The sequence below is a fragment of the Sorex araneus genome, chromosome 9 (genome assembly GCF_027595985.1).
Source record: "Sorex araneus isolate mSorAra2 chromosome 9, mSorAra2.pri, whole genome shotgun sequence".
Classification (NCBI taxonomy): Eukaryota; Metazoa; Chordata; class Mammalia; order Eulipotyphla; family Soricidae; genus Sorex; species Sorex araneus.
Genome location: NC_073310.1, coordinates 10,947,355 through 10,973,885, shown reverse-complemented (window position 1 = coordinate 10,973,885; position 26,531 = coordinate 10,947,355). Strand labels below are relative to the sequence as shown.

Here is a 26,531-nt window from a genome sequence, read left to right as displayed (position 1 = left end):
GGAGCTCCCAGAAGACTTGGGGGGTCTGGAGAAGGAGACCCCGTGCCCCAGGCTTCTCCAGCATCTCCAATATCTATTTCCTTCCTTCCTTCTTTCCTTCCTTCCTTCCTTCCTTCCTTCCTTCCTTCCTTCCTTCCTTCCTTCCTTCCTTCCTTCCTTCCTTCCCTCTCTCCTTCCTTCCCTCCCTCCCTCCTTCCCTCCTTCCTTCCTTCCTCCCTCCCTTCCTTCCTTCCTTCCTTCCTTCCTTCCTCCCTCCCTCCCTTCCTTCTTTCTTTCCTTCCTTCTTCCCTTCCTTCCTTCCTCCCTTCCTCCCTCCCTTCCTTCCTTCCTTCCTTCCTTCCTTCCTCCCTCCCTCCCTCCCTTCCTTCTTTCCTTCCTTCCTTCTTCCCTTCCTTCCTTCCTCCCTTCCTCCCTCCCTCCCTCCCTCCCTCCCTTCCTTCCTTCCTTCCTTCCTTCCTTCCTTCCTTCCTTCCTTCCTTCCTTCCTTCCTTCCTTCTTTCCTTCCCTCCCTCCTTCCTTCTTTCCTTCCCTCCTTCCTTCCTTCCTTCCTTCCTTCCTTCTTTCCTTCCCTCTCTCCTTCCTTCCCTCCCTCCCTCCCTCCCTCCTTCCTTCTTTCCTTCCCTCCTTCCTTCCCTCCTTCCTTCCTTCCTTCCTTCCTTCCTTCCTTCCTTCCTTCCTCCCTCCCTCCCTCCCTTCCTTCCTTCCTCCCCTCTCTCCTTCCTTCCTTCCTTCCTTCCTTCCTTCCTTCCTTCCTTCCTTCCTTCCTTCCTTCCTTCCTTCCTTTCTTCCTTCCTTCCCTCTCTCCTTCCTTCCCTCCCTCCCTCCCTCCTTCCTTCTTTCCTTCCCTCCCTCCCTCCTTCCTTCCTTTCTTCCTTCCTTCCCTCTCTCCTTCCTTCCCTCCCTCCCTCCCTCCTTCCTTCTTTCCTTCCCTCCCTCCCTCCTTCCTTCCTTCCTTCCTTCCTTCCCTCCCTCCCTCCCTCCTTCCTTCTTTCCTTCCCTCCCTCCCTCCCTCCTTCCTTCCTTCCTTCCTTCCTTCCTTCCTTCCTTCCTTCCTTCCTTCCTTCCTTCCTTCCTTCCTTCCTTCCTTCCTTCTCTCCCTCCCTTTCTTCTTTCCCCCCTCCCTCCTTCCTCTCTTCTCTCTCTGTCTCTGGGCAACACCTGGTGATGCTCAAGAATCACTCCTAGCCTGCTCAGGGGACCACATGAGATGCCGGGATCGAACCCAGCTTGGCCTTGTGCAAGGCACGTGCCCTACCTGCCCTGGCCCAGTGTCTGTTAGGACCCCGTGTGGACTTGGGGCTACAGCAGCCCACTAGACCCGCACATCCCTCTTCCTTTCGGCTCTGGGAACCGGCTTCTGCGCTGAGCAGCAGAGAAACTGGGTGCGTCCAGCCCATGTGCCGGTACCTGTGCAGGGCACGAATGTTCTAGAAGTGCAGGTGGTCCTTTAACGGGGCCCAGGAGACAAAGACAACACCCTCCTTGCCCACAGTCACCTCTCCCTTGGAAATACCTTTATTGGTTGGGAGATAACAGGGCCGGGATGAGCTAGAACGGGCATAGAGCCAAGAGCAGGGGCGGGGTTTGTGGCTGAGCAGAGCCCCCCCAGGGGCGGGCATGCTGTTTGGGGGCTGCTGGCTGGCTCCCTGGCCCCCCCAGCCAGCAGCGGCTGGATCCATGGCACTTGGCGCCGGGCAGGACCTCTGCCGGCTTGGCACTGGGGCCTCCTCGGCGCTGGCGCCTCCCTTTCCAGTTGCAGGAGTTGTGAGTCTTTCACAGTGCAGGGGTGGGGGTCCGGGGTGGGCGCCTCCCCGGGGAGCAGGCAGGCCCCATTCCACCAGTCCATCCTGGGCTCTCGGCGGCTGCGGCGGGCCGCAGTTCCTCCTCTCCCGGCGGGGGAGTTTGGCAGTCCTGGATGGGCCCTCCTGGCCTCAGCGGGACATCATCCGGACAAACTCTAGAGAGGGGGGCCAGCAGGAAGGGGTCCCAGCTCAGCACACCGCCCCCAGCTAGCCCCCAGGTCTACCCCACATACACACACCCCCGGGCCCCTCCGCCAGTCCATCTCCTACGCCAGCCAGCCGCTGGCAGGAGCCTTCTAATCTGCACACCTGATCCCTTTGAGTTCCCCTCCTGGCTTCCCCTGGAAAACAGCCGATGCCGGGGCCGAGGGGGCAGCTCCCAGGGCTGGGTGCATGCACACCGCCCGGAGTAGAGCCCCGGCACCGACCCATTTGGCCAAGGGCCACTGGCAGTTGTTGCTGGGACTGAACATAGCTTGAAAGAGTCTCCACTGGCCACCAAAGAGAGAAAAACATCAAACTGGCCCCCACTGGGCCTGGCCCCAGTCGATGGCTTCCCACCACTCGCCTCCCATCTCAGTGCTCCAGCCACCTGGGTGGGTAGGGCTAAACCCAGCGATGCGTGGGACAATACCTGGCTCAGGTATTTCTGGGGATGCTCAGAGGACCACGAAGGGGCCAGAGCAACAGGACAGTGGGACTGCGGGTGTTTGCCTGGCCCGCAGCCGACCCGGGTTTGATCCCTGGCACCCCATAGAGAGTGACCCCTGAGTGCTGAGCCAGGAGTAGGCCTGGAGCCCTGCAGGTGTGGCCCCAAACAAACCGAGTGGGGGGGAAAAGGTAGAAAGAAGAAAAGATGGACAGATGAACAACTGGGTGAATGGATGGACAGATGGACAGGTGGACGGACAGGTGAGGTGAGTGAATGGATGGTGGACAGAGGAGTGGGGAGGTGGGTGGATGGACAGAAGGGCACAGGGACAGGAGGTAGGTGGGAGGGGAGCCTGGGTGGCAGGGGTGAGGGGGGACGAGGAAAGGGTCTGGGTAGGGAAGCCTGGGGCAGACTGAGGGAGGCACCCAAGAGAGTCCCCACTTGGGGCTGGAGCAATAGCACAGCAGGTAGGGCCTTTGCCTTGCACGCAGCCAACCCGGGTTCGATTCCCAGCATCCCATATGGTCCCCTTAGTACCTGAGTGCAGAGCCAGGAGTCACCCCTGTGCATCGCCAGGTGTGACCCAAAAAGCAAAAAAAAAAAGAGGGTCCCCACTTTCCCACCTTTTCTCAAGCTTCACCCACCTTCAAAGTCCACTCGTCCATCCCCGTTGAGGTCCACGTCTCGGATGATTTCCTCTATGTCTCGGTGCCCCACCTGGTGTCCCAGGAGCTTCCTCATGGCCTCACGCAGCTCGCTCGTGCTGATCTCTCCGTCACCGTTGGTGTCAAACTGGGAGGGGGGGGCGGGGAGAAGGAGCTGACACACAGGGCCTGTCACCAACAGGTCCCAAGGCTCAGCGCCCTCCTCCCCCACGTCCCTGGACACCCTTCTCTGGGGTCCAGACTCCTGTTTCTTCTCGAGCCACCACTCGGGGTGGGCGGGGGGGGGGGCGCTTCTCGCCTCGGCCCCCACTGACCTCTCGGAAAGCGTCTCGTAACTCCTTTACTCCGATCATGTCTGCCGTCTCCGCCAGGAGTTTGGGTCCCATTAACTCCACGAAGTCATCGAAATCCACGTGGCCGCCCACTAGGGACAGAGGAGAGGGCTAGTGACCACGACCTGCTCAGGGCCCCATGCAGGGGAGAAGCAGAGAAGTGACCCTGGGTGGTGGATGTCAAAGAAAGACTCAGGGCAGGGCCGGGGCCTGATGCACAAGGGAATAAGCGCAGAAGTGGACAGAGGACAGTGCTAGGGACAGATGGGACAGAGAAGTGTGGGTTCCCAGAGACGGGCAGCAAACCCGAGAAAGGACAAAGACGTGAAGAGATGGTGCTGGTCCCCCAGGGACTCTCAATCCCCAGATCAGCTGAAGCCTCAACCCCACCTCCTCCCACCAGGGGCATCTGACAGGTTCTGGGGAGCCCCTGGACATGCTCCAGAAGGAGCTCGAATCCCCTGTGAATCTCTAGCCAGGGGAAAGGGCTTCCTCATCTTGTCTGTTGTCTGTGCGTGTGCGTGTGCATGTGTGTGCGCGCATGTGTGTGTGTGTGTGTGTGTGTGTGAGAGAGAGAGAGAGAGAGAGAGAGAGAGACACCTGGAGATGCACAGGGGTTACTTCTGGCTCTGCACTCAGGAATTACTCCTGGCGGTGCTCAGGGGACCATATGGGATGCTGGGAATCGAACCCGGGTCGACCACGTGCAAAGCAAACACCCTACCTGCTGTGCTATCGCTCAAGCCCCTTGTTTATCTTTTTTACTCTCACCCCACTCCCTGCCTTTTACCCCTTCCCTTTGCCCCCCAAAGAAACTCCTTCTCTCACCTTGGGATCCCCTTCCCAACAGGTGATCACGCCGTTCAGCCCCTCCTGTGTTCCAGCACCCCAACCCCACGGCCTCCACCCTGCCACCAAGTACTTCCCAGAAACCCCCTCGGTGACTTCCTGTTCTCTGCCCTCCGCCCCACCTCCTCCTTCTACAGGTGATGGGGGGGCAGGGGGGGCTGGGGGGGAGCGGGGGAGTGGTGCGCCCCGAGCAGGCGGGCAGGCGGGCGGGCGGGCTCACGGTTCATGTTGATCTGCTGGGAGAGTTCGATGAGCTCCATCTCGGTGGGCATGTAGCCCATGGTGCGCATGCAGTTGCCCAGGTCCCGGCAGTTGATATAGCCGTCCTTGTCCTTGTCGAACTCCCGGAAGGCCTCCCGGAGCTCTGGGGGATGGAGCAGAGGCGGGCCTGGCTGAGGCTTGACCACCCAGTCCCATGGGGAGATCCCAAGCCCCTCATCCTGCGAGCCGAGCCCGCCTCCCTCCCTTTCCCCCAGGCAGCCGCCAGGGCTCACCTTCGATCTCCTCTGGGCGCAGAGACCGGTCCTGAAACAAGAGAATGGACGCCATGAGCGGCCGCCAGGGCCTGGCCTGCGGGGGCAGGAGTAGGGGGAGGCAGGAGGTGATGACGGGGCTCTGCCGAGGTGGCCTGGACGGGGTCCCTGAAGGAAAAGGGGAGGGGGTTCTCTCCCGCTGTCATGGCGACCCAGGCGCCCCCTCCAGCCTGGGCCCCGAGTCTCCGCCCCTGGTCCCTGATTCCAGATACAAAACATGTCAGGGAACAGAGCGGATCCGGAGGCAAAACCCTGTAAATGAAACAAGGTGTGTGTGTGTGTGTGTGTGTGTGTGTGTGTGTGTGTGTGTGTGTGTGTATGTGTACAGGGGGGTACAGGGTGGTGTTGCCCCAGGAAAGAGTAGTAGAGAAGGAAGCTTGGGGGGCAGAAGGGAAGTGACCAGTAGCAAGAGGGATCAAAGGGACAATAGAGTTGGGGTGTGGAGGCGGCATCAGGGCTGTGATCTCCTTCCTGGACCCATCAGGGAACAAAGCCCGGACCCCCAGGTGCCACCGGAGCCCCTGGCTGCCACCAGGACCCGAAACACGCATCTCCAGGCTCCACCCAGGGCTGGGCCTCCTCAGGGGGCTGAGGACACCCGGAGTCCAGGCAGAGAGCAGATGGCAGAGGTCTGCGGCAAGCAGGTTCCGGCTAGTGGGCTGCCTGTCCCCGGCCCCCGGCCTGCCCAGGCAGACAGAGCTGAGTAGGCCCCGAAGCTGGTTCCCTGGGCAGCCCCTCGTCCCCGCATCACCGCTCCTCAACCTTCAGGCAGGGAGAGGGTGGGCGTGAGGAAGGACCCCCCGGGCTGCGCACCGTGGATGCAGACGCATGGGCATGCGACAGGAGGAGAAGGTAACCCGTGGATATATGGGCTCTGTGGCCCACAGGCTGGGCCAGGTCCAACACCCTCCGCCAACCGGCCCCAGAGCCAGGGACACTGGCGCGGGGAAGTCAGAATCTTCTAGAAACAGAAGCTGAGCAACATCCTGCGGGACGCCAGGACCCTGGTGCTCTGAGAACGTGCAGTGAGGGGCCACGGGGATCCCCCACACCGCCCGCAGGTCGGAGTCTGAAGGGGAGGCACAGAGGGCCACCTAGAGAGCTTGTGAGGGCCCAGGAGAGGCTTGAAGGACTGGAGGACTGGCCCTGCACGCCGGGCCCTGAGTTCAATGCCCTGTATCTCGTGGTCACCCAAGCACGGCCGGATTTGGTCCCCTCCAAATAACAAAAACAGAACAAACAAAAACCATCCTAGATAAATACAAGGATGCATGTCCGAGGTTCGGGACGGGTTCAGGGCATGTTTAGTCCCCGGCATTGCCTGCCCACTCCCATCCCAGCGTGCCTAAGCACTGCCCGGCATCCCAGGGCTGGGTTTGAGGCACTGACCCGCCAGGCCATCGTAAATGTCCAGGAGTTGTTTCCAAGCAGCCTCAGCGCCACGGGGTGTGCCCCCATAAGATAAAACTCACCCCGGGTACCGCAGAGATAGTCCGGCAGGCAGGGGGCTGGCCTTGCATGAGACCAACCAGGTCTGATGCCTGGCGTCCCAGAGGGCCCCCCAGCACCGCCAGGAGGGATTCCTGAGCATCGTGGCACCAAGTCAAAAACAAAACAAAACCACTTTTCCGCTGCTGCACGAGCACGATCCCGGGGGCAACTCAACTACTTTGGACACGAGCAGCTCGCAGAAATGCCTCCAGACTGTGATCGGAGCCACTGGCCCATGCAGCACCAGCGGGGCAGGGTTTCTCTCTCCAGGCTTCTCCATCATATGAGCACCACAAAAGGGAAGTAAAAGCTTGCAGTGATGCAATTACTGGCAGAATTTACCCCGAACTTTATACAAAAATCCAAAACCGCGTGGCCACTGTTGTAGCCGCGCAACCTAATATCTCTTAATTGTCAGCAATGTGAAACGGGAAACTCCAAACAATAATACTGAGTTTTTTGTTGAAATATTGAAGGTAATCAAAGTAGCAGCCATTTCTCTAGACTGTGAACTAAGCCATAGCCCCATGCCGGCCGAGGAGAGGAAATATCCTCCTTTCTCGGTTCTTTTCCCTTTTTGGGGAGAAACGCGGTGTGGCGTCCACCATATTATCGAGGTCTATTAAGCAGGCACAAACTTAGAGGCGCGGGAATGGGAGGGGAAAAAAATTATGTACTTGGAACAGCGGGACGCTTGGGCAGTCTGGGGCTGATACCAGCACATGCTCTGCTGAGATTCGACCCGGGTGGCCACACTTTTGTGCGGCCACGCTGCTACTGATCAACCAGAATCCGGAGGCCAACTAGATTACTTTTGGTTCCAGAAACTGCTTGCAGCCATGTCTCTAGACTGTGAACTAAGCCATAGCCCCACACCGGCCGAGGACGGGAAATATGCTTTTTTCTCGTCGGGCGGTGTGGCGTCAGCCACAGTATGAGGACTATTCATTAAGCAGGCATGAACTTGGTGGCACGGGAAGGAGGAAAAAAAAATTCTATGTACTTGAAACAGCGGCACTTCATATCTCTCCATTCTCAGCAATGGAAAACTAATTATCAAATGCTTCCTTGGCAGTAGGGCTGTCTTTCTTGGGGGAAAACTCCAACAATAGTGAGTTTTGTGTTGAAATATGGAATGTAATCAAGGTAAAGAGAAAATGAAGTGAAATTTATCAATTACACAAGCGGGGATGGGGGTGGGGGGTGGGGGTTGCGAGGTATACTGGGGTCTTTGGTGGTGGAATATGGGCACTGGTGAAGGGACGGGTGTTTCAGTATTGTGTAACTGAGACATAAGCCTGAGAACTTTGCAACTTTCCACATGGTGATTCAATAAAATAAATAATAATAATAATAAAAAAAAAACCAAGCCAGCCCTGGTGCCCGGGCCAAGCACTGCCACTCTCGTTCCTAGTTTGGATCCTGGCTATCCCAAGAGGTTGATTTTTTTTCTTTTTTTGACAAATGCCTCGGGCCAGGCAAACGTGAGCAGGGGTGAGTGAGGCAGAGTCTGCTGGCTAGCATAGGCCGAGCAGGGCCTGGCATACCTTCGGGTCTCGAGCAGGACTTGCTTCTCCAGGACCCAGCCCTGCCGGGCTCCGGAGACACAGCTGCTGTTGGCCTCCCAGGGACCCTCCGGGATGCCCAGACACCCCAAGGCAGATAGCAGGATAGACGGTGCTCACAGTGCTCCTCCTGCGTGGCTGGAGGAGGTGAGCTGGGGTCCAGCCGTCCCTCAAATCATGGGCTGCCCCAGGGTGAGCAGCAGAGAGAGGCAGGAAGCTACCCCACCCCCCCAACCAAGGTGGCAGGAAGCTTCCTGATTGATCACACACTCACTCCTTCCTCCCGTCTCTGCAGTCAGGGAGGTGGACGAGGCTTCCAGAATCAGACAGCCTGGAAAGCAAAGCCCAGATCTGCTAGTCCCTGGCCTGGCTGAATGACTTAAGCTCTCTGACTTGCCACCTGTAAATCTGTAAAGTGGGTTCTTGCCGGCCCCTGCCCCGCCAAAGCAGAGTCCCAGGAAGTGGGTTTGGGAAGTGGGCCAAGAAGATGGCTCACAGGGTACATGCGCAGGGCCTTCTGGCCAGATACATAATTCCATCTCCCCCAGCACCACTGAGAGCCACTTCCTGAGTATTGGTCCAGGAGTAGCCAGAAAAAAAAAAAAAAGGACTGGAGCAATAGTACAGGAAGTAGGGCTCTTGCCTTGCATGCAATCAACCCAGGTTCACTCCTTGGCAACTCATTTGGTCCCCTGAGTCCCACAAGGAGTGGCCCCTGAGCACAGAGCCAGGAGTAGGCCCTAGAGCATGACTGGGTGTATCCTCCAAATAAGCAAACAACACACAGAATTGTAATGTGTTTGACCTATGCTGCTGGATGAATGGAACCTAGGAATGTTTGCAGTCTGTCACTTCGGGCCCTTCCCCTGTGACTGATGAGATACCTATCACGGTCATGGCTGTCCGGTCCAGGAGCCAATGGGAGGCTCAATAATGTGAAAAATTGGGGCTGGAGCGATAGCACAGCGGGTAGGGCGTTTGCCTTGCACGCGGCTGACCCGAGTTTCATTCCCAGCATCCTACATGGTCCCCTGAGCACGGCCAGGGGTAATTCCTGAGTGCAGAGCCAGGAGTAACCCTTGGGCATCGCCAGGTGTGACCCAAAAAGCAAAAAAAAAAAAAGTGAAAAATTCACTTCCAGGGGCTGGAGAGATAATACGGTCGGTAGGGCATTTGCCTTGCACATGGCCCACCTGAGTTCGATCCCTGGCATCCCATACAGTCCCCAAGCATGGCCCGGAGTAATTCCGTAGTGCAGAGCAAGGAGTGACCCTTGAGCATGAACAGGTGTGACCCCACCCCCAAAATTTTACACTTCTACAACTTCCAGCAGTTTACATGCCTTCACTGCATTTCAAACCCTCCATACCACTCAGCTAGTACCTCTGGACTGGACAGCACAGATGCCATGGACATGCTCCTGGCTAGGAACCTTTCCTCCCTTTGAGGAGGGCTAATACTCAGTCTCAGTGCTCGATGCATTGGAGGCCCTTGAATCAGACTCCCAAAGTTCTTTTTTGGTGGGAGTACGGTGGTTAGGGGTTACTCTTGGCTCTGCACTGAGGAATTACTCCAAGCGGGCTTTGGGGACCATAAGGGATGCAAGGCAGGAGCCTTACCCACTGTGCTATCACTCCAGCCCCAGACTCCCCAAGTTCCAGTCTTCTTTTTTTTTTTTTTTTTTGCTTTTTGGGTCACACCCAGCAATGCACAGGGGTCACTCCTGGCTCATGCACTCAGAAATTACCCCTGGTGGTGCTCAGGGGACCCTATGGGATGCTGGGAATCAAACTCGGGTCGGCCGCATGCAAGGCAAACACCCTACCCGATGTGCTATCACTCCAGCCCCACCAAGTTCCAGTCTTCTGTGCCCACCCCTCACCCCGGCAGCTAGCCACTTCTCCCACCTCATCTCTAGAATACAACCGTCACAGTACCTACCTCTTGGCGACACAATGAACCTTAAGCGCAGGGCTTAAAAAAAAAAGACTCCGAATAAGTGCTCAAAAGAAAAGAAAAGCCCAAACAAGACTGGCTGCTAGTATTCCTTATCTTCGCTTTTGATCCACATCAGGTGATGCTCAGGGCTTACTTCCGGCTGTGTACTCACTCAGGGATCACTTCTTGCAGTGCTCAGGAGACCACACTGGGTGCCAGGCATGGAACCCAGGTCAGCTGGTCCCTGTCATTATTGCTTCTGGCTGGCAGATGTGGCCCCGCCAGGCAGGCGCGGTGGTGGGTTGGGGCGGGAGGGAATCCCCAAGGCCAGGGCTGGAGGTGCGGTGGGGGAGGGCGCCAGAGCCGCTTCTTCCCCGTCCCTCCTGGGCTCTCTGGCCCCGGGAAGCCACGCAGAGGGCGCAGGGCTGCCGGGGGGGCCCACTTACGTACAGGCTGCCGGTGGTCCGCGAAGCCCTTGCGCAGGAAGATGCAGGCGGGCCCCAGCAGGTTGTGCATGAGGGCGCAGTTGTGGGCCAGCGCCACGAGCGACCCCGGGAGCTCATCAGGGGCCGCCAGCCCCTCGTCCTCGTCGCAGGTCTGCACGGCCGAGTAGCTGCTTCTCTCCTCCTGGCGCATCTTCGGCAGCACGCCAAGGCAAGAGAGGGGCGGCCGTCACCTTCCCGCACGGCCTGGCCCCCCACCCTCGGGGGCCCGGAGGGCTGAGGGCGGCCCCTCGGTGCCGTGGACGGCGTGTCCAGGACTCGGCTGCGCCAAGGAGAGCCGCGGTGATGGATACCCTCTGCAGAACATCACAGATGTGCACACACGCAACACGCACAGATTCACACTGCTGCTGCTGCTCTGTGTGTGTGTGTGTGTGTGTGTGTGTGTGTGTGTGTGTGTGTGAACTCTGAGAGTCGCAGGCTCCTGTCCATTCTGACTGAGACTAACAGGGGTCATCCCTCCCCCAGCGGCCCCGCAATCTGCATGCCGTGTCCAGGGCTGAGCTGGCCAGCGGACTCGTCCCCCAGGCCCCGCGGGATCCTCGGGGAGGCTGTGAAAACAGTGAGAGCTGGTGCCGGAGGAGGGGGCTGCCTGGGGCTCGGGGCGAGCATGGGACGAGCCGGCTCTGGAGCCAGTGCTCATCCTCCTGAGCGGATGCTCATCCTCCTGAGCGTACAGCCTCTCCCTGTGCCAGCGGCGCCAAACCTTCCGAGCTCAAACCCTGGACAGGCCAAGCCGAGCACATGGTAGGGCAGGGGTGCATTCCTTCCCCCCCAAGTTTGCTTCCAGCAGCCCTAGCCCTTGCTCCCGCCTCCCCTGGCTCCTGGCTGGGGCCGCAGGGCCGTCTCTGCTGACCGAATATAGCCGTGCTCCCAGGCCCCGGCGCCCAGCCTCCTCGCTGCCCGTTCCCACGCAGCTATAAAAAGTCTGTGCGGCCCATGGAGCAGCCCCTGAGGAGAGCACAGCGTCCAGACACAACATCCTCTCCCCCCATGCCTGGCGCGGCCGCGATCCCGCCAGCCCTGCAGCCCCCGGCTGGCATACCTCCCCTGCCCCGGGGGCCCCTTCCTGAGGAGAGAAAGCAGCCTAACGTGCATCTGCGTGGCCCCCGGCCCCCAGAGCTGCTGGCTCTCCCCTTGCTGGCTCCCAGGGTGCTCCCAGGACACCCCAAGATCTAGTGGGGGGGGGGGCTGTCCCTCCAGCACAACCTCCACTTTTCCCTCCTCCTCTCAGGCATCTACTCCCCAGAGCCCCTCGTGATGGGGCGACAGGACGTCGATTCCCTTCCCACTTCTGAAGCCCCCTCCAGGCCCGGGCAGGGGGGAGGGGTAACCCTGGTTTCTTGAGGCCTGAGCGCCTCCACCCCCAAGCGCAATGAGGGCAGTCGGGGCTGGTTTTAGGGTACCTCAGTCTCTGAGCAAGGTGGGACGCAGCCCCCAGAGCCAGGGCAGACCCAGAGAGTTCCCTGTCTGGGAGAGGGGTCAGAAAGTGGGGTTGCCAGGGGGTGGGGCTGAGAGGGTAGGGCAGGGGCTTCATCCCCTCAGACAAACTCCGGAAACATTTGTTGGGGATCAGCTGTTTCTGTGTGTCCCTGGCTGACTCTCAGCCCCTGGGCTCAGAGAGGCAGTTTAAGGGCGGGGGGCAAACTTAGGCTCGGCCATCAGCAGCGCTGTGTGACCTCAGGCAGCCCACGGCCCCTCTCTGGGCTCTGGCTGCCCTCTCTGCAGCCTGGAGAGGACGGACACTTGGGAGAATGACAAGAGCCTGTGCATGGGGCTGAGAGCCCGGGAAGGCCCGATCCATGGGGTTGCCATGGTGATGGCAATGACGATGACAGCGGTGATGACAGTGACGGGCGAGGCAAGCGGAGAGATGCGGGGGGCCAGAAGGCATTGACTGCTGGCTCCGGGGGAAGTGGGAGCACGTTTGCCAATCAGGAAGCAAGCGAGAAGGACGGAGGGGCTGGATCCCGGGTGGTGGCGGGGGAATTTCCACTGCCTCTCCCACTTCTCATCCCGCCTGGCCCCCTTGGCCCCCGCGGGCTGCTGCTCTGCCCGGCCCCTAATGGCACCTGACAGGCTGGCACGGCCCCGTCCAACGCCAGGGGCAGGCGGCGCTCCCTGGGCCCTGCTCCTTGGCGAAAGGAGGCCGGGTGGGCAGCGGCCCCCCTCCTGGCACCCAGAGGGGCAGGGGGCCCCTCCCGAGGGGGGGGCGACACTCTGACAGTGCAGGTCGGCCCTCCCCGCAGGGAGAGAGTAAGTGGGTCCGGGGCGGGGGAGGGAGGCGCGGGGACAGGGATCCCGGGTCAGGGCTGGCCGCTGTCAATGACATCTGACAGCAGAGATGACACAGAGACACGACACAGAGGGGCCGCCTGGAACAAGGGCGAGAACACAGACCCCCTCCCAGCGCCCAGGGCCACACACCCCCCCCACCCCCGCCCCGGGGGTTTAAGCCTGGCTCTGCTTCCGGTGGGTGACCACAAGGAGGTCTGATCTCGGGGTCCCCTCCTCTCTCTGGGAAACACCCAAAGGACTCCCGCGAGTTCCCCCCCCCCCCGCTCACGGGCACTGGGGAGGATGCAGAAGCACCCCCAGCACCCGCACGGGCACCCAGGCCTCTCCCCGACTCTGCGACCCAAACGCTCCTGCTTGCCTCTGTCCCAGGGCGGGGGAGGTGAGCCTGGCGGTGACAGGGCCCTCGCTGGCATTCTCCGAGCACTGAGCTCCAGGCATCGAGCAAAGCACCCGACTGGGCACGGACCGTCACCTCAGGCGGCAGATAGTAGTTATTTCCACTTGCTAGACAAGGGAACTGAGGCACGGAGAGGACACGTCACTCGTCCAAATGCCACATGTCAAGTCCGTGTAGGGGAAGGTGGGCAGCGTAGGCTGGAAGACATTTCTCAAGTTTATTTCTTTAAGCTTTAAACTTAAGCTCTCCTCTCCTCTCTCCTTCTCTCTCTCCTCTCCTCTCCTCTCTCCTTCTCTCTCTCTCCTCTCCTCTCCTCTCCTCTCCTCTCCTCTCCTCTCCTCTCCTCTCCTCTCCTCTCTCTTCCTCTCTCTGTCTCTCTCTCCCTCTCTGTCTCTGTCTCTCCCTCCTTTCTTTGTTTGGGTTCTGTCTCTGTCTCTGTCTCTCTCTCTCTGTCTCTGTCTCTCCCTCCTTTCTTTGTTTGGGTTCTGTCTCTGTCTCTCTCTCCCTCTCTCTGTCTCTGTCTCTCCCTCCTTTCTTTGTTTGGGTTCACACCCAGCGATGCTCACGCTTAGCCCTGACTCTGCACTCAGGAGTCACTCCTGGCGATGCTTGGGGGACCATATGGGATTGAACGTGAGTCAGCTGCAAGGCAAGTACCCTACCCACTGTACTATCCCTCCGGCCCTCCTTCCTTCTGCCCATTCACCCTCTCTCCTTCCCTCCCTTCCTTGTGTTTCTGCACCCTGTTGTTCTGCCTGGCATGCATGCACCTGGCCATTGAGCTACATCCCTGGCCCACCTTGAAATAGGAGGTTTAGACAGAACCCAGGGGAAGGGCTTTTGCCCTCTTGGCCTCACATCAGTGATTCTCAACTATCAGCCTGCAGATTAGTCAAAAAGGTTGAAACCCAACCCCTCCCCCTAAGAGCGCCCCCCCCAAAAGAAAAGGAAAGAAAAAAATCGAGGCTAGAGGTAGACTTGACCTGCAGGAGGCCCAGGTTTTGACCCCTGGCACCGCACAGTCCCCCCAAGAATTGCTAGGAGCAACAATCCCCCAGCCTGGAACAACTCCCCCGCTCCCAAAACAAAAAAAGAAAAAAGGTTGAAAATCACCACTCTGGATTAATTCAGATAAGTTTCCGCTTCTCTGCTTCAGCTCTGAGGCCAGTTCTGATGCAAAAGACTCCCCAAAGGAAATGACAGAGGATTGGGGGGCGTGGGGGGACTCCCCCGAAGGAAGAAGAAACCAAGGAACAGACGGATCCCGAGGAACAGTGACGATGAGAAGGAATTAATTCGCAGTGAGCAGTGTAGCTAAATGAGGAAGGCGACAGCCGAAAGGACCCCAGTGTCCAGCCCCAGGCGCCCGTCAAAGGGACTGAGCAGGCAGAACAAAGAGGACGGGGCGGGGGGTGGGGGGGAGAGGGTTACAGTGAGCCACTTGAGACTCCTCCTGGGTCACTGAGCCTGAGAGGCAATGAGTGCCCGTTCTGGCACAGGCAAGAATGGCAGAGACACCTCCCAAACCTCCTCTCTCTGACTACCCTCCCCGGTTCCTCCCGGGGCTCGGGGCAGAGGGCTGAGCACAGCCTCGGAGCCCAGGGCAGCAAAACCTTCCCTGTGACTCCCGCGGGGAAGATGCTCGGGAGGGGGTTATTTGGCGCCTAAAGGAATGCTTGGGAGAGGATTATCCTACCGGATAAGCAACATCCCGGGGCTTGATGGAGGCTATCCCTAACCATCAGGGCGAGAGGGAGACAGTGTGTTCCATTCTTTCTAGATTCTTTCCAGCCGCAAGGGGATCTAACACCCAAACCCAAGGCTCGGAAGGCTGAGTATCAGCAGAGAGGGTAAGAGACCCTCGGAGGAGATGAATGAGCCCCTGGCTGGGAAGGAACAAATCCCAGGGCGTCCCTGTTCCGAGGCGGCAGCTGGCTCCCTCCCTCTCTCCCCAGGACCTTAGCTTCTCTGGCCCCTAAATCCTGTGCCACCCTCTCAGCTCTTCCCACCTTCCCCCACCAAAGGGCAACTTCATCTCTGAGCCTGGGGATGAAGGCAAGCGTGACAGGACGGGACCGAAGGTGGGACCCGGAAGTCACTGCAGATGGGAGGGGAGCAAGCTTTAAAGACCACCCCCCCCCTACATGCCCAACCTCTGGGACCACCAAGGGCAGGAGGCCCTGATCCCCAAGCCCCAGTCTGGGGAACTCCAGAGACATACCTTCCTGGAGAGGCTTCTCAGTGGAGACTTGACACAGTTGCCCATCGTAAGCACAGGCGGCCCCCAGTGGGCGCAGATCCATGGAGGAGGGTCCTGGGGGCTGGGACTTGAGTGGGGTCGGCCAGCGCGGCTCTCCCTCCGGCACCAGCCCGAGCCCTGGCACACCAGCTCTCTCGCGCCCCTGCCTGCTTCTTGATTTTGCGTGTGTGTGTGCGTGCGTGTGTGTGATGTGTGTTTGTGTCTGTGGGTTTAACTTTCTGGGCACTTTCTTAAGGAGCGGAAGGCAGGCGGGAGAGCACAGGGCACGGGGAAAATCACCAGCCGGCTGAGAGCTGATCGACATCAGATTAGAGCTTGTGTGTGTGTGAGTGTGTGTGTGTGAGTGTGTGTGTGTGTGTGTCTCTCTCTCTCTCAGATCATTCCCTTCAATCAGGCTCCTCCTCTCCCGCTGCCAAATCTGCAGGCAGAGACGGGCCCAGGAGGGGGCCCAGCGGGGCAGCCGCAGCTGAGAATTAGGCCAGCAGACACGGAAGGCAGAGCAGGCTAGTTTGGGCCCCACAGGCCAGGGTAGTTCCTAGTTCCTGGAGTGTGAAAGCACAGACGCGCACGTGCACGCACACACACACGCTCACACACACACACACACACACACACACACACACAAGCACGCACGCACACACTCAGGCTGAGACCAGGGTCCGAATTGAATTGTCCCCGATGCTGAGTGCAGTCCACAGAGCGGGCAGCTCCAGTGGGGGTCCACGGGGGGGCGGGGGGGCTGCAGGTCTCTGTCCCACGCCGGTTTCCACACTTGGCTCATCAGACATGGGTGAAACTCCCGCAGCTGTTCCTTTGGCTCCCTTGGCGATCAGTGAGGTCTCTTGAGGGGCTCGAGGGGAGCAGAGAGATGGCCCGGGTGGGCTGGGGGTGGGGGGCAGCCGTGCAGGGGCAGAGGGCCAGAGCAGGGCCTGAGCCAACCTGGTCCTGACCTTCTGCCTCCTCCTGGGGGAGGCTCACACCGCCGTGGCGTCCTGGGGCTGCCCAGCAGAGAAGTGGCCCTTGGCTGAGTCCTCGGTCCTTGGTCCTGTTTTCAAGGTCCCACGGCTGAAACTTGGTAGGTGACTAGCTCTTCTTGCAGCCAGACTCTTGCTTTGTGGGGGGCTGCGGCTCCAGCCTCAGACAGAGGTCACAGTCGAAACCAACGGAAAGCCCCAGCCAGACCACCCGGGAGAGGAAGTGGCCCCTTCTCAGCACTTCCCAGCAGGGGGCAGCAGAGAGAGGTCGGGTCGTCCAGTTCCTGCACTCGCCGCCCACCCCACCTCCCCCCCCTCCGCCTCCCAATTCCCAATGGGAGGCTGAAAGGTCTCTATCTTGAGGGATCCTCTCCCAGGAACTTTCTGGCCGGCTTTGGGGGCTGATCAAAACTTCTGGGAAGAAGCTGGAGGAAACGGGCGCCGAGTCTTGTTCCAGGGCTGTCGGTCAGAGCGGCCCCTGGTCAGCTCTTGATTTGGCTGCTGCCGCCGCTGACCACAAAAGGGGTGAAAACGCCGCAGCCTTGTTTGGAGGGGCAAGGGCGGAGTCTGGGAAGGGGCTGCTGGCCGCCCAGAGGGCAGCAAGTGGACTGCAGCTGCCTGGGAGCCGGACTGCGAGGAGGGAGCCAGCAGCCAACAGAAATCATTTGCTCCCTTCAAAGTTGCGCTCCCGGGGCTGGAGCCATAGCACAGCGGGGAGGGCGTTTGCCTTGCACCGGCCAACCCGGGTTCGATTCCCAGCATCCCATATGGTCCCCTGAGCACTGCCAGGAGTAATTCCTGAGTGCATGAGCCAGGAGTAACCCCTGTGCATTGCCGGGTGTGACCCAAAAAAAGCAAAAAAAAAAAAAAAAAATCAAAGTCGAACTCCCTGGAAATGCGGCATGAACCAAGCAAGGGGCTGGGGTCGGGGGCAGGCCCCGGGGCAAGGGCTCAGCTGGATGGAAGGATCTAGAGGCTGAGCCTCGACTGGGCCGGCTCTGCTCCTATCTGGCCACTCACAGAACTTAGGTTTCCTCCACTGGACGACTGAGCCTCCCCTCACTTGCTCCAGAGTGATTAATGCCAGGAACCAAGGAAAGATGACGTATGCGGTGTGTATGCCAGCCACAGAGCTTAAGTAGGGGCAGGGGGTGAGGGGAGAGGGGCATGAGGTCGCTGCCTTCCTTCCCACAGGTGGGCACTGCTTTATTTTGGGTGGGGGGTCCCACCCGGCGATGCTCAGGGGTTCCTCCTGGCTCGGCACTCAGGAATTACTCCTGGCGGTGCTCAGGGGACCCTATGGGATGCTGGGGATCGAACCCGGGTCGGCCGCGTGCAAGGCAAACGCCCTCCCTACTGTGCTATCGCTCCAGCCCCTGGGCACCAGCTTTAACCACCCACACTCACTAGCTCTCAGCCGAAGGCGGCAAAGAGGAGCAAAAACTGAGACCCTGGAGCCAAAGGATGCAACTTAGTCTGCCCCGAGGTTCCCCACACTGACCGGGCCGCCCTCCAGGAACAAAAGCCGTCAGGAAAAGAAATGACCCTGCACTCCCCTCACTCCCACCTGCTGGGAATCAAGTTTCTGGGCCACACCCGGCCATGCTCAGGGGTTCCTCCTGGCTCTCTACTCAGAAATCACTCCTGGTGGTGCTCAGGGGACCCTATGGGATGCCGGGGATCGAACCCGGGTTGAGAGGGCCACATGCAAGGTAAGGGCCCTACCCACTGTGCTACATACATCTCCAGTCACACTGCCTGCCCCCCCCCCCGCCACAACTACACCCAAAGACATTACTACTCCCCGCCACCATGTAGATTGTTCCAGTGCAGGGAGGGGGGCTGATTTAGCCCACTCTGGGAAACGTAGGTTTGTGGGGGTAGGTAGAAAAGACCAGGAAATGAAATCTAGAAAACTGAACTGACCACCCACAGACTCCTGAGGGGTTAGGGCCCACCAGGGAGCCCTAAGCACAAACTCAGGCCACAGGAGCTCACTGGGGTCTCTGCAAAGGCAGGGACTGAGATGCCACCTACGGACCCGAAGGTCTGGGAGCTTCCGCAGACGCTCGCTGGCGGGGGGGGGGGGGGTCACGCTAATGAACTTGCACCAGTGCTGATGGCAGAGACCGGAAGGCAGAGTCTGGCAGACGTGGGTTCAAGTCTTGCCTTGATACCTTGCATGGGTGTGATCCTGAGGACAAGTTTATCTCTCTGAGCCTCATTTTCTTTTTGGGTAACACCCAGTGATGCTCAGGGGTTACTCCTGGCTCTGCACTCAGGAATTAGTGCTCAGGGGATCATACGGGATGCCGAGGCTCAAACCCAGGCTGGCCACGTGCAAGGCAAATGCCCTCCCCTAAAGGGCCAGACCTGGGGTCAGACATATAGTACAGCAGGCAGGGCTCTTGCCTTGCACATGGCTGACCTGGGTTCAATCCTGGGAACCCCTACCAGGAACTCCTGGGAACCCCCACCAGGAGTGATCTCTGAGTGCAGAGCCAGGAATAGCCCTGAGTACTGCCGGACGTGGCCCCCAAACAAAAACAAACAAGGCCAGACATGAGGAACCAGAGCAATAGCACAGCAGGCTCAGTGCTTGCCTTGCACACAGCTGACGCGGGATGGACCCTCAGCACCTCCTGTGGTCCCCCCACCCCCCCCCCCGACCCCTGCCAGGAGCGATTTCCAAGCACAGAGCCAGGAGCAATCCCTAAGCACTGCTGGGTGTGACCCCAAATCAAAACAGGCACAACAGAGGCAGCAGAAGGCCAGGAGTGGCCTCCGCGGCGCGTAGCAGGGCAAACCAGTGTCAGACCTGGTGACTCCTGCCCCCTGCAGGTCAGCCCTGGGCACAGCACCCTCTTGCTGACCTTGGGCTCTGCTTCTGTCCTTGGAAAGAGATGATAAGAGACGGGTCAGGAGTAGAAAAGTCACATGCTCTGAAGAACCCCATCCTCCTTAAGCTGCTGCGGGGTGGGGGGATGCCGACGCTAAGCTTGAAGCTAGGGATCCGAGGGTCCACCTGAAGCTCTTTGGGGTGGGACAGCGGGGTGGAGGTCGGCCAGAGTGACAGGAGGAGCCAGCCATCCTGAAGGGGCAGGGAGCTGCCTTGACTTCCTACAGACACGTGTGAAAAGGACTGAATGGGGGCGGGGCCGGAGGGGGCTTCTCTACAGAGCAAAGCTCACCCCAGGGCCCCACTCTCGTACACTGAGGCCGCAGCCTCTGGCCCCCCGAAGTGACACTCCACTCCGGGCTCTGGAATGGAATCACAGGATCAGAGGGATGAGCAGCATAATGCCCTGGCTGATTACTCCTGATTAGGCTGGCCTCGGGCCCTGATCAGTTCCTGCGCCAGCATCTGAACTTGGATGCCAGCCCGGTGCTAAGACACTCAGTGGGCAGGTAAGAGCCGTTCCGCAGCTCTGACAAACAGGAGGAACCAGCCGAGGGGACCGGCAGTGCGGTGCGGCCCTAGACCTATCACCAACCAGCCACGGACTTACCCTGTGGCCTTAGCACAAGCCACGTCCATTCTCGTGAGCCTTTTCCCTTCCTCTCTGAGAGGGGGGAAGAGAATGCCAACCTCTGCTCCAAGATGAGATGATGGGGAAGGACATGGGCAATTATTGGGAGGAGGGTGTCCAGACTGAGCTCCTAAGGTCCCTTGATTCTCCCCCAAAACAGTAGAAGCAAAGGACATCCTCGGAGACTCCCCAGACTGACACAAAAGACAATCCACGCCTACCAGCGCTGATTAATGATGTCCCCAAATGACCCTGGCCCCAGGCCCTAAGGGAAAGGCAGCAAGGTTCCCAGCCTCCCTCTGAGAGCCACTGACACTTGACCTGGTAAGAATGAGGGAAATACACAGCCTCCCTCTTCAGAACAGAGAGTGATTGGATCCATTAGGACCAGTACAGACTTCCCCATCCAATTAAGGACCCTCTGAAACCCAGGGGCCAGACATACCATTCATTTAGTCATTTTCTGGTTTCTTTTTTTGGCTTTTTCGGGGAGGGGAGGGTACACATACCAGATGGTGTGCAGGGGTTACTCCTGGCTCTATATTCAAATATCACTTCCAGCGGTGCTCGAGAGACCCTATGGGATGCCGGGGACCCAACCCGGGTCGACCCCGTACAAGGCAAGCGCCCTACCCTCTGTACTATCGCTCCAGCCCCTGTTTTGATTTGTGAGCCACACTTGATGCTCAGGGCGGACTCCTGGCAGGGCTGGGGGACCATATGGGGTGCCAGGGATTGAACCCTGATTCAGCTGGCTTCGGGCCCTGATCAGCTCCTGCACCAGCACTTGAACTTGGATGGCAGCCCAGCTCTAAGGCACTCTCGGTCGGCAGGTAAGAGCCGCTTTGCAGAAGCTGCTCTTGCCTTGCCATATGTGAGGCAAGTGTCTTACCCGTCGCACTATCTCCCCAGCCCCTCGTTCATTCATCTGCCTGCTCAAGGAAATCTGCCATCCTGCTCGGAGCAAAGCAGTCTTGGAAGTGGGCTAATAGACTCCAATCAGAGTCTGCTCTCAAGTTAGAAAGTAGGGGTGAGTGGCAGGGTGTGTGTGGAGGGGGGGTGGGCGGGGGGGTGGGACACGTACAAACTAAAGTCTTTTGTTCCCATTTGCTTTCTCCAAGGGGCGTTTCTTCCCAACCTTCTTCCCAGGTGCGAAGCAGCAAAAAGACTGTTCTTAAGATACTTTTTTGAGGGGCTGGAGCGATAGCACAGCGGGTAGGGCATTTGCCTTGCACACGGCCCACCTGGGTTCGATTCCCAGCACCCCATAGGGTCCTGGAGCACCACCAAGGGGCAATTCCTAAGTGCAGAGCCAGGTGTGACCCCAAAAGAAAACAAACAAACAAACAAAAACCAGTCCTGCCTTAATTATTTTTGGGGCTGGAGCCATAGCATAGCGGGTAGGGCGTTTGCCTTGCACGCGGCCACGGCCAACCCGGGTTCGATTCCCAGCATCCCATATGGTCCCCTGAGCACCTCCAGGAGTAGTTCCTGAGTGTAGAGCCAGGAGTAACCCCTGTGCAGTGCCCGGTGTGACCCAAAAAGCAAAAAAAAAAAAAAAAAAAAAAAGGCAACTCAAAGAGCTACTTGAGAGTCAAATGTTAAAAAAAAAAAAAAGAAGACACTTGACACTTTTTCAAGCCCCAATGCCAAGAATTTCCCCAAGGCCTGTGTGTTCTGAGTTAATACTTCACAGGGCCAGGTGCAGTGATAGCACAGGGGCGTTTGCCTTGCACGCAGCTGACTTGAGTTTGATCCCCGACATCCCTTATGACCCCCCCAAGCATTGCCTGGAGTAATTCCTGAGTGCAGAGCCAGGGGTAACCCCTGAGCATCACCAGGTGCACCCCCAAACAAACAAAAATCTAACATCTCCTCTCAAGGCTTGTCCTTAGCTGGCCCCAACCAAGGAAGCTCGGAAGGTCTTTTGTCATGTGGCTCCTTCCACAACCTTCCCCGCCTGGACAGGAGGGAGCTTCCGAAGTATCTTCCACGGTCCCATGTCCAGACAACTACACTCTTCGTAACAGTAACATTTATGAAGACTTCCCACACCCAGCACCATCGCTGGAGCCAGGTCATGGCCATCCTTTATTTGTCGAAACCCTTGTCCTGCTAGCTCTGCAAAGTCATTTGAGATGATCTCATTTCTGAGTTAAGGAACCAAGACCAGAGATAGAAAATCACTGGCCCAAGGGCATGGGGCTAGGAGGTGACAGAGCTGGGAAAGGAAATCAGAAGTGCCTAGGGTAGGCCCAAACCCCAAAGGGTATGAAGGTCCCAGGAGCTTTGGGCAGCTTCTAATTATTCCCCAGCCCCTCCAAAGGAGCAGCCTACCTGGGTACCTGCAGCATCACTTTTTTTTTTTGGCTTTTGGGGTCACACCTGGCGATGCTCAGGGGTTACTCCTGGCTCCGTGCTCAGGAATCACTCCTGGTGGTGCTCGGAGGACCATATACCGTATGTAAGGCAAAAGTCCTCCCCTCTATACTATTATTGTCGCCCCCCTTTCAGCGTCACTTGGAACCCCGATGTCCCCTGTATCTATTGTAAGAAGAAAGAAGCTCTGGGGCTAGAGTGATAGCACGGGGGTAGGGCGTTTGCCATGCACGTGGCCAACCCGGGTTCAAATCCCAGCATCCCATATGGTCCCCTGAGCACCGCCAGGGGTGATTCCTGAGTGCATGAGCCAGGAGTGACCCCTGTGCATTGCTGGGTGTTACCCAAAAAGCAAAAAAAAAAAAAAAAAGAAGAAAGAAGCTCTGACATGGGACCAGAGAGATAGTAGAATGGGGAGACGGGGAGGACACTTGCCTAGCATGTGGCCAACCTGGGTTTGATCCCCGGCATCCCCTCTGGTCCCACGAGCCCACCAGGAGGGATCCCTGAGCACAGAGTCAAGAGTAAGTCCTGAGTACCCCCGGGTAGGGCCCCAAACTGAAGATATGACACAGTCCTTGAAGGTAATCAACAATAACAACAACCACTGCGGCAGAGGGCACCCTTGTGCATATCTCCGTGTGCTCTTTCATCTCCAGAAGACCCGCCTAGGTACCATGGTCACAAAGAAACAGGTTTAAGGAGGTGAGGCATGGGCTAAGGAGAGCGCTCAATGGGTGGGGAGCACCCGGAGGGACCCCTAAGCACTGAAGAGTAGCCCCTGAGCAGCACTGGGTATGGCCACAAAAACAAAATACGTTCCTATGTTCTCATATAACAGGGCTTCGGGGCTGGAGCGATAGCACAGCGAGTACGGCGTTTGCCTTGCACGCAGCCAACCCGGGTTCGACTCCCAGCATCCCATATGGTTTCCCCCAGCACCACCAGGAGTATTTCCTGAGTGCAGAGCCAGGAGTAACCCCTGAGCATTGCAGGGTGTGACCCAAAAAGAAAAAAAGACAAACCACAGGGCTTTTCTTGACCCAAAGCAGGGCCTGACTTCCTATATTCAGAACACTATTTCCCTACTCCCCGTCCTGACCCTGTCTCCAAGACAGAACGCTCAAGGTGGGGGAAAAAGGTAGGTCAGAAAAGACTAACCCTGGGTCTCAGGAGGCCAGAGATGGACACCCAGGTGCCAGGCCAGGTTTTGCGGTTGCCGGTGTTCCGGCAGATGGACCCCTCGGAGCCGCTGCGGGAAGCCCAAGTGGACTGGGCAGCGCTTTAAAGGAAACATCCGCGGCTCCAGAGCGGAGCTTCCCGAGGGAGCTGGTAAATATTTGATGGGACCATCCAGATCACTCCGACTCGGGTGACCCTGTGACATTTCAGAACACCAGGCTGCGGACTCCGGGAGAGAAGCCGGGGGGGGGGGGGGGGCTGGAATGCTCAGAGCGGGGAAAGGACCCGCACGGGCAAATTCAGCCCGACTGCAGAGAAATGGGCGCTTCTGGAAGCTGCAAGTTGAGTCAGTTCGCGAACCAGCTGAGCAGCCAAGAGGCGTGTGACTTGACAAACTGCCCTTCCTGGCTGCCGGGCTCAGCTCCCGAGGAGCCGAAACCCTCGTGCTTGTCCTTCCCTGCCGTCTGCCCCAGTCCCAGTGAAGCAGATGATACACACACTGATCGGAACGGAGGGGGTCAGCTCAAAGAGCTGGGGCATGGGCTGCCATGTGCCATGTGGAACCCTGGGTTCAGTTCCCAGCACCACACAGGAGTGCCCCCCCCAAGAATGACTCCTGGGCACTGTACTGACTCTGTGTTATCAGCCCACAAACGGGGGTCCCCAATGCCACAATGTTCTGTCTGAAACTCAGCGCTGATGCCCGGAACTAATCCCCTGCCCCTCTTCATTCATTGCTAACCCCCCGTGGCCAGCTTCTCCCCTGTGGCCTGTCCCCACCTCGGGCTCTCCGAGTGCTGTGCCCAAATTTCTACTCCCCAGAACTGTTTTGCAGAGAACTGGCTAATGAGGGCTCCCTGTAGGAACAAAGTCGCACACGGCCGCCCTGTCACACTGCCACAGCCAGACTTCCCGGGCACCCGCGGCTGCAAGTAGTATCCTGCGAATGATTGTGCAGATCTGAAGCATCTCTCTCTCTCTCTCTCTCTCTCTCTCTCTCTCTCTCTCTCTCTCTCTCTCTCTCTCTCTCTCTCTCTCTCTCTGCCTCGTTAGGATCCAATAGCTTGAAACAGCTGCTCATCCTCCCTTTAGCACATACAACGCTCAGGCCCGCAGCACCCCTGCGGCCGCCCCACTCCAGGCAAACCCTGGAGTGAGCACTGCGTTGCGTTACACTCCACCGAGGTGGCCCCACAGTCCAGATGCCCGCGCGGGGGACTTCACTGGGGGCTCACAACTAGAGGCTTTGGCTCAAGAGCTATTGGCTCCTTTCTGCTCTGCCTCTCTGCAGCCCCACAAACTGGATGGTGAGGACCGGACTGTCTGTCACGAGCCGCGGCCGCCGGGAGTCCCTGAGCAGGGGCCAAGTGGAGGAGCCAAGAGTGACCGGAAGTCACCTTCCTGACCCTGGAAGCACAGCGCCTCCAGGTCGGGGGTCCTTGGGGCTTAGTCCGGCCCCACAGTTCGCCAACAGCCATGCTAGTACCCACGGGGGGGCTGGGGGCACCCTGCAGTTCCAACTGATCCGGGCTTCTGTGCATCCCCCCATCTGCACCCTCCCCCAACGCCTCCGCGGCTTTCTGCTATTTGTGAGTCTCCTTCGAGCTCTCCAAACTTTTCCCAGGTCTCCGGGACCACCCCAGGCATCCACTAAGGGCTCCTCATGCCCCAAGCAAGTCCGTGGTCCCCAGAGCGCCGCTCTTCGCGCCCACCCCTCCAGCGACCCCGCACCCCGCGCCCCTCGTTGTTCACGGGCGGTGCTGGCCACGGGCCAGAAGAGTGGGTTTGGCGTCACGCTCTCGGAGCGCCCCTGGTGGACCCCTGCACACGGAGGAGGGGGTCGCTCCCTTCCAGGACCGGCCGGTGGCGGGCAGGGCGAGCGCGGGCCGGCGGCTGGGCAGGAGGCCGGGCGCGTGGACAGCGCCCAGGGTGCTGAATCAGGCGCGGCGGGAGGCGGAGCGCGGGACGGGCGCGGGGCTGCGGGGGCCGCGGGGAGCGAAGCGGCGGGGCGCGGGGTCCCGAGCGCGTGCCCCCGGAGGCGCGGCCCTTACCTGGCCGAAGGCGGAGCTGAGCATGGGGCGCAGCTGGTGGAGGAAAGGGTCCGCCTCGGACGCGGCGCCAGGAGCGGAGTCCCCGCGAGCCGGGGCGCGCGGCGAGCCCCGGAGGCCGAGCGCCGGGGACATCGCCCGTTCCTCCCCATCCCGCCCGCGGACCCGCGGCAGCGGCGACGGCGGCGAAGGTCGGGGCGCCGCGGCGGGCAGCGCCTCCCGGGGCCTGCAGTGCGCGGGGGGCAGCCCGCGGCGGCTCCCCCGCGCGCCCTCCTCCCGCGGCGCGGGCCGGCACAGGGGCCTCCGCGAACTGGGGTCCCCGGACGGCGGCGGCGTGCCCGGGCACGGGCCGGTCAGCCGGCGGCCGGGCAGCAGCCCGGGCTCCCGGGCCGGGCCGTGGCGGGGCACCCGGCTGCCCCCGCTCGCCGCCGCCGCCTTCAGCAGCGACGTCTTGGACTCGCTCTTGGCGATGTGCGAGCTCATCGCGGCGCGGCCCGCGCTCGCATGGCCCGGCGGGGGTGGCGCGGGGCGGCGCGGCGCGGGGCCCCCGGCGGGCAGGTTGCGGGGCGCCCGGCGGGAGCCCAGCCCGAGGACGCGCTGGAGGCGGGCGCTGTCCCCCGGCCGCTTCAATGCGGCCCCGTCGCCGCCGCCCATGTGACAGCGCAGCCTCGGCGCCCGGAGCCCCGAGCTCCCCGGCGGCTGGCGGCGCGGCTCTGGGGATGCGGCGGGAGGGGGTGCCGCCGGCCGTCCCCCGAGAGAGCCCACCCCCGGCTCCCGGGCCGCCAGGTACCGCCGCGCCCCGCCCCTCGCCCCGCCCCGCGCCCGGGGAGACCCGGTTCCGAGCGGCCCCTGGCGGCGGAGGGGGCGCTGCGGCGCCGAGCCGCGAGCGCAGCCCGGCAGGGGCTTGGCCCGGGCGGGGGGGGGGGGGGTCCCCCAGGGGTACCCGGACCGTGACCGCCCCGCGGGGCCCACTTGCACGCCCGGACCCGGAGACCCGGCAGCTCGGAACTGCAGAACGTGCAGACGGGCCGGCGGGGCGCGCTCCCCGGGCGGGACAAGTTTGCAGCTGCCCACCCCAGAGGGGCAGTGAACTGCACCCTGGGGGGCGCCGAGCCGCTGACCCGCTTTGGACA

The 26,531-nt window shown here is 59.9% G+C and overlaps 1 protein-coding gene across 2 annotated transcripts; it reads right to left on the bottom strand.

The window, feature by feature from the left end:
- Window positions 1-1,499: 1,499 nt before the first annotated feature.
- CABP1 (calcium binding protein 1) lies at window positions 1,500-26,183 on the bottom strand. 2 transcript variants are annotated; one of them, XM_004611085.3, is made up of 7 exons: window positions 15,247-15,541; window positions 10,278-10,463; window positions 4,795-4,825; window positions 4,521-4,664; window positions 3,434-3,543; window positions 3,099-3,246; window positions 1,500-1,957 (listed from the first exon to the last, which is right to left on the bottom strand). In XM_004611085.3, the coding sequence occupies exons 1-7, from the start codon at window positions 15,289-15,291 to the stop codon at window positions 1,932-1,934; spliced, it is 690 nt and encodes a 229-aa protein (XP_004611142.1). In that variant the 5' UTR covers window positions 15,292-15,541; the 3' UTR covers window positions 1,500-1,931. The 2 variants fall into 2 exon arrangements, with proteins under 2 accessions (XP_004611142.1, XP_055002848.1); XM_055146873.1 differs by lacking the exons at window positions 10,278-10,463; window positions 15,247-15,541 and adding an exon at window positions 25,402-26,183.
- Between the last annotated feature and the right edge of the window lie 348 nt (window positions 26,184-26,531).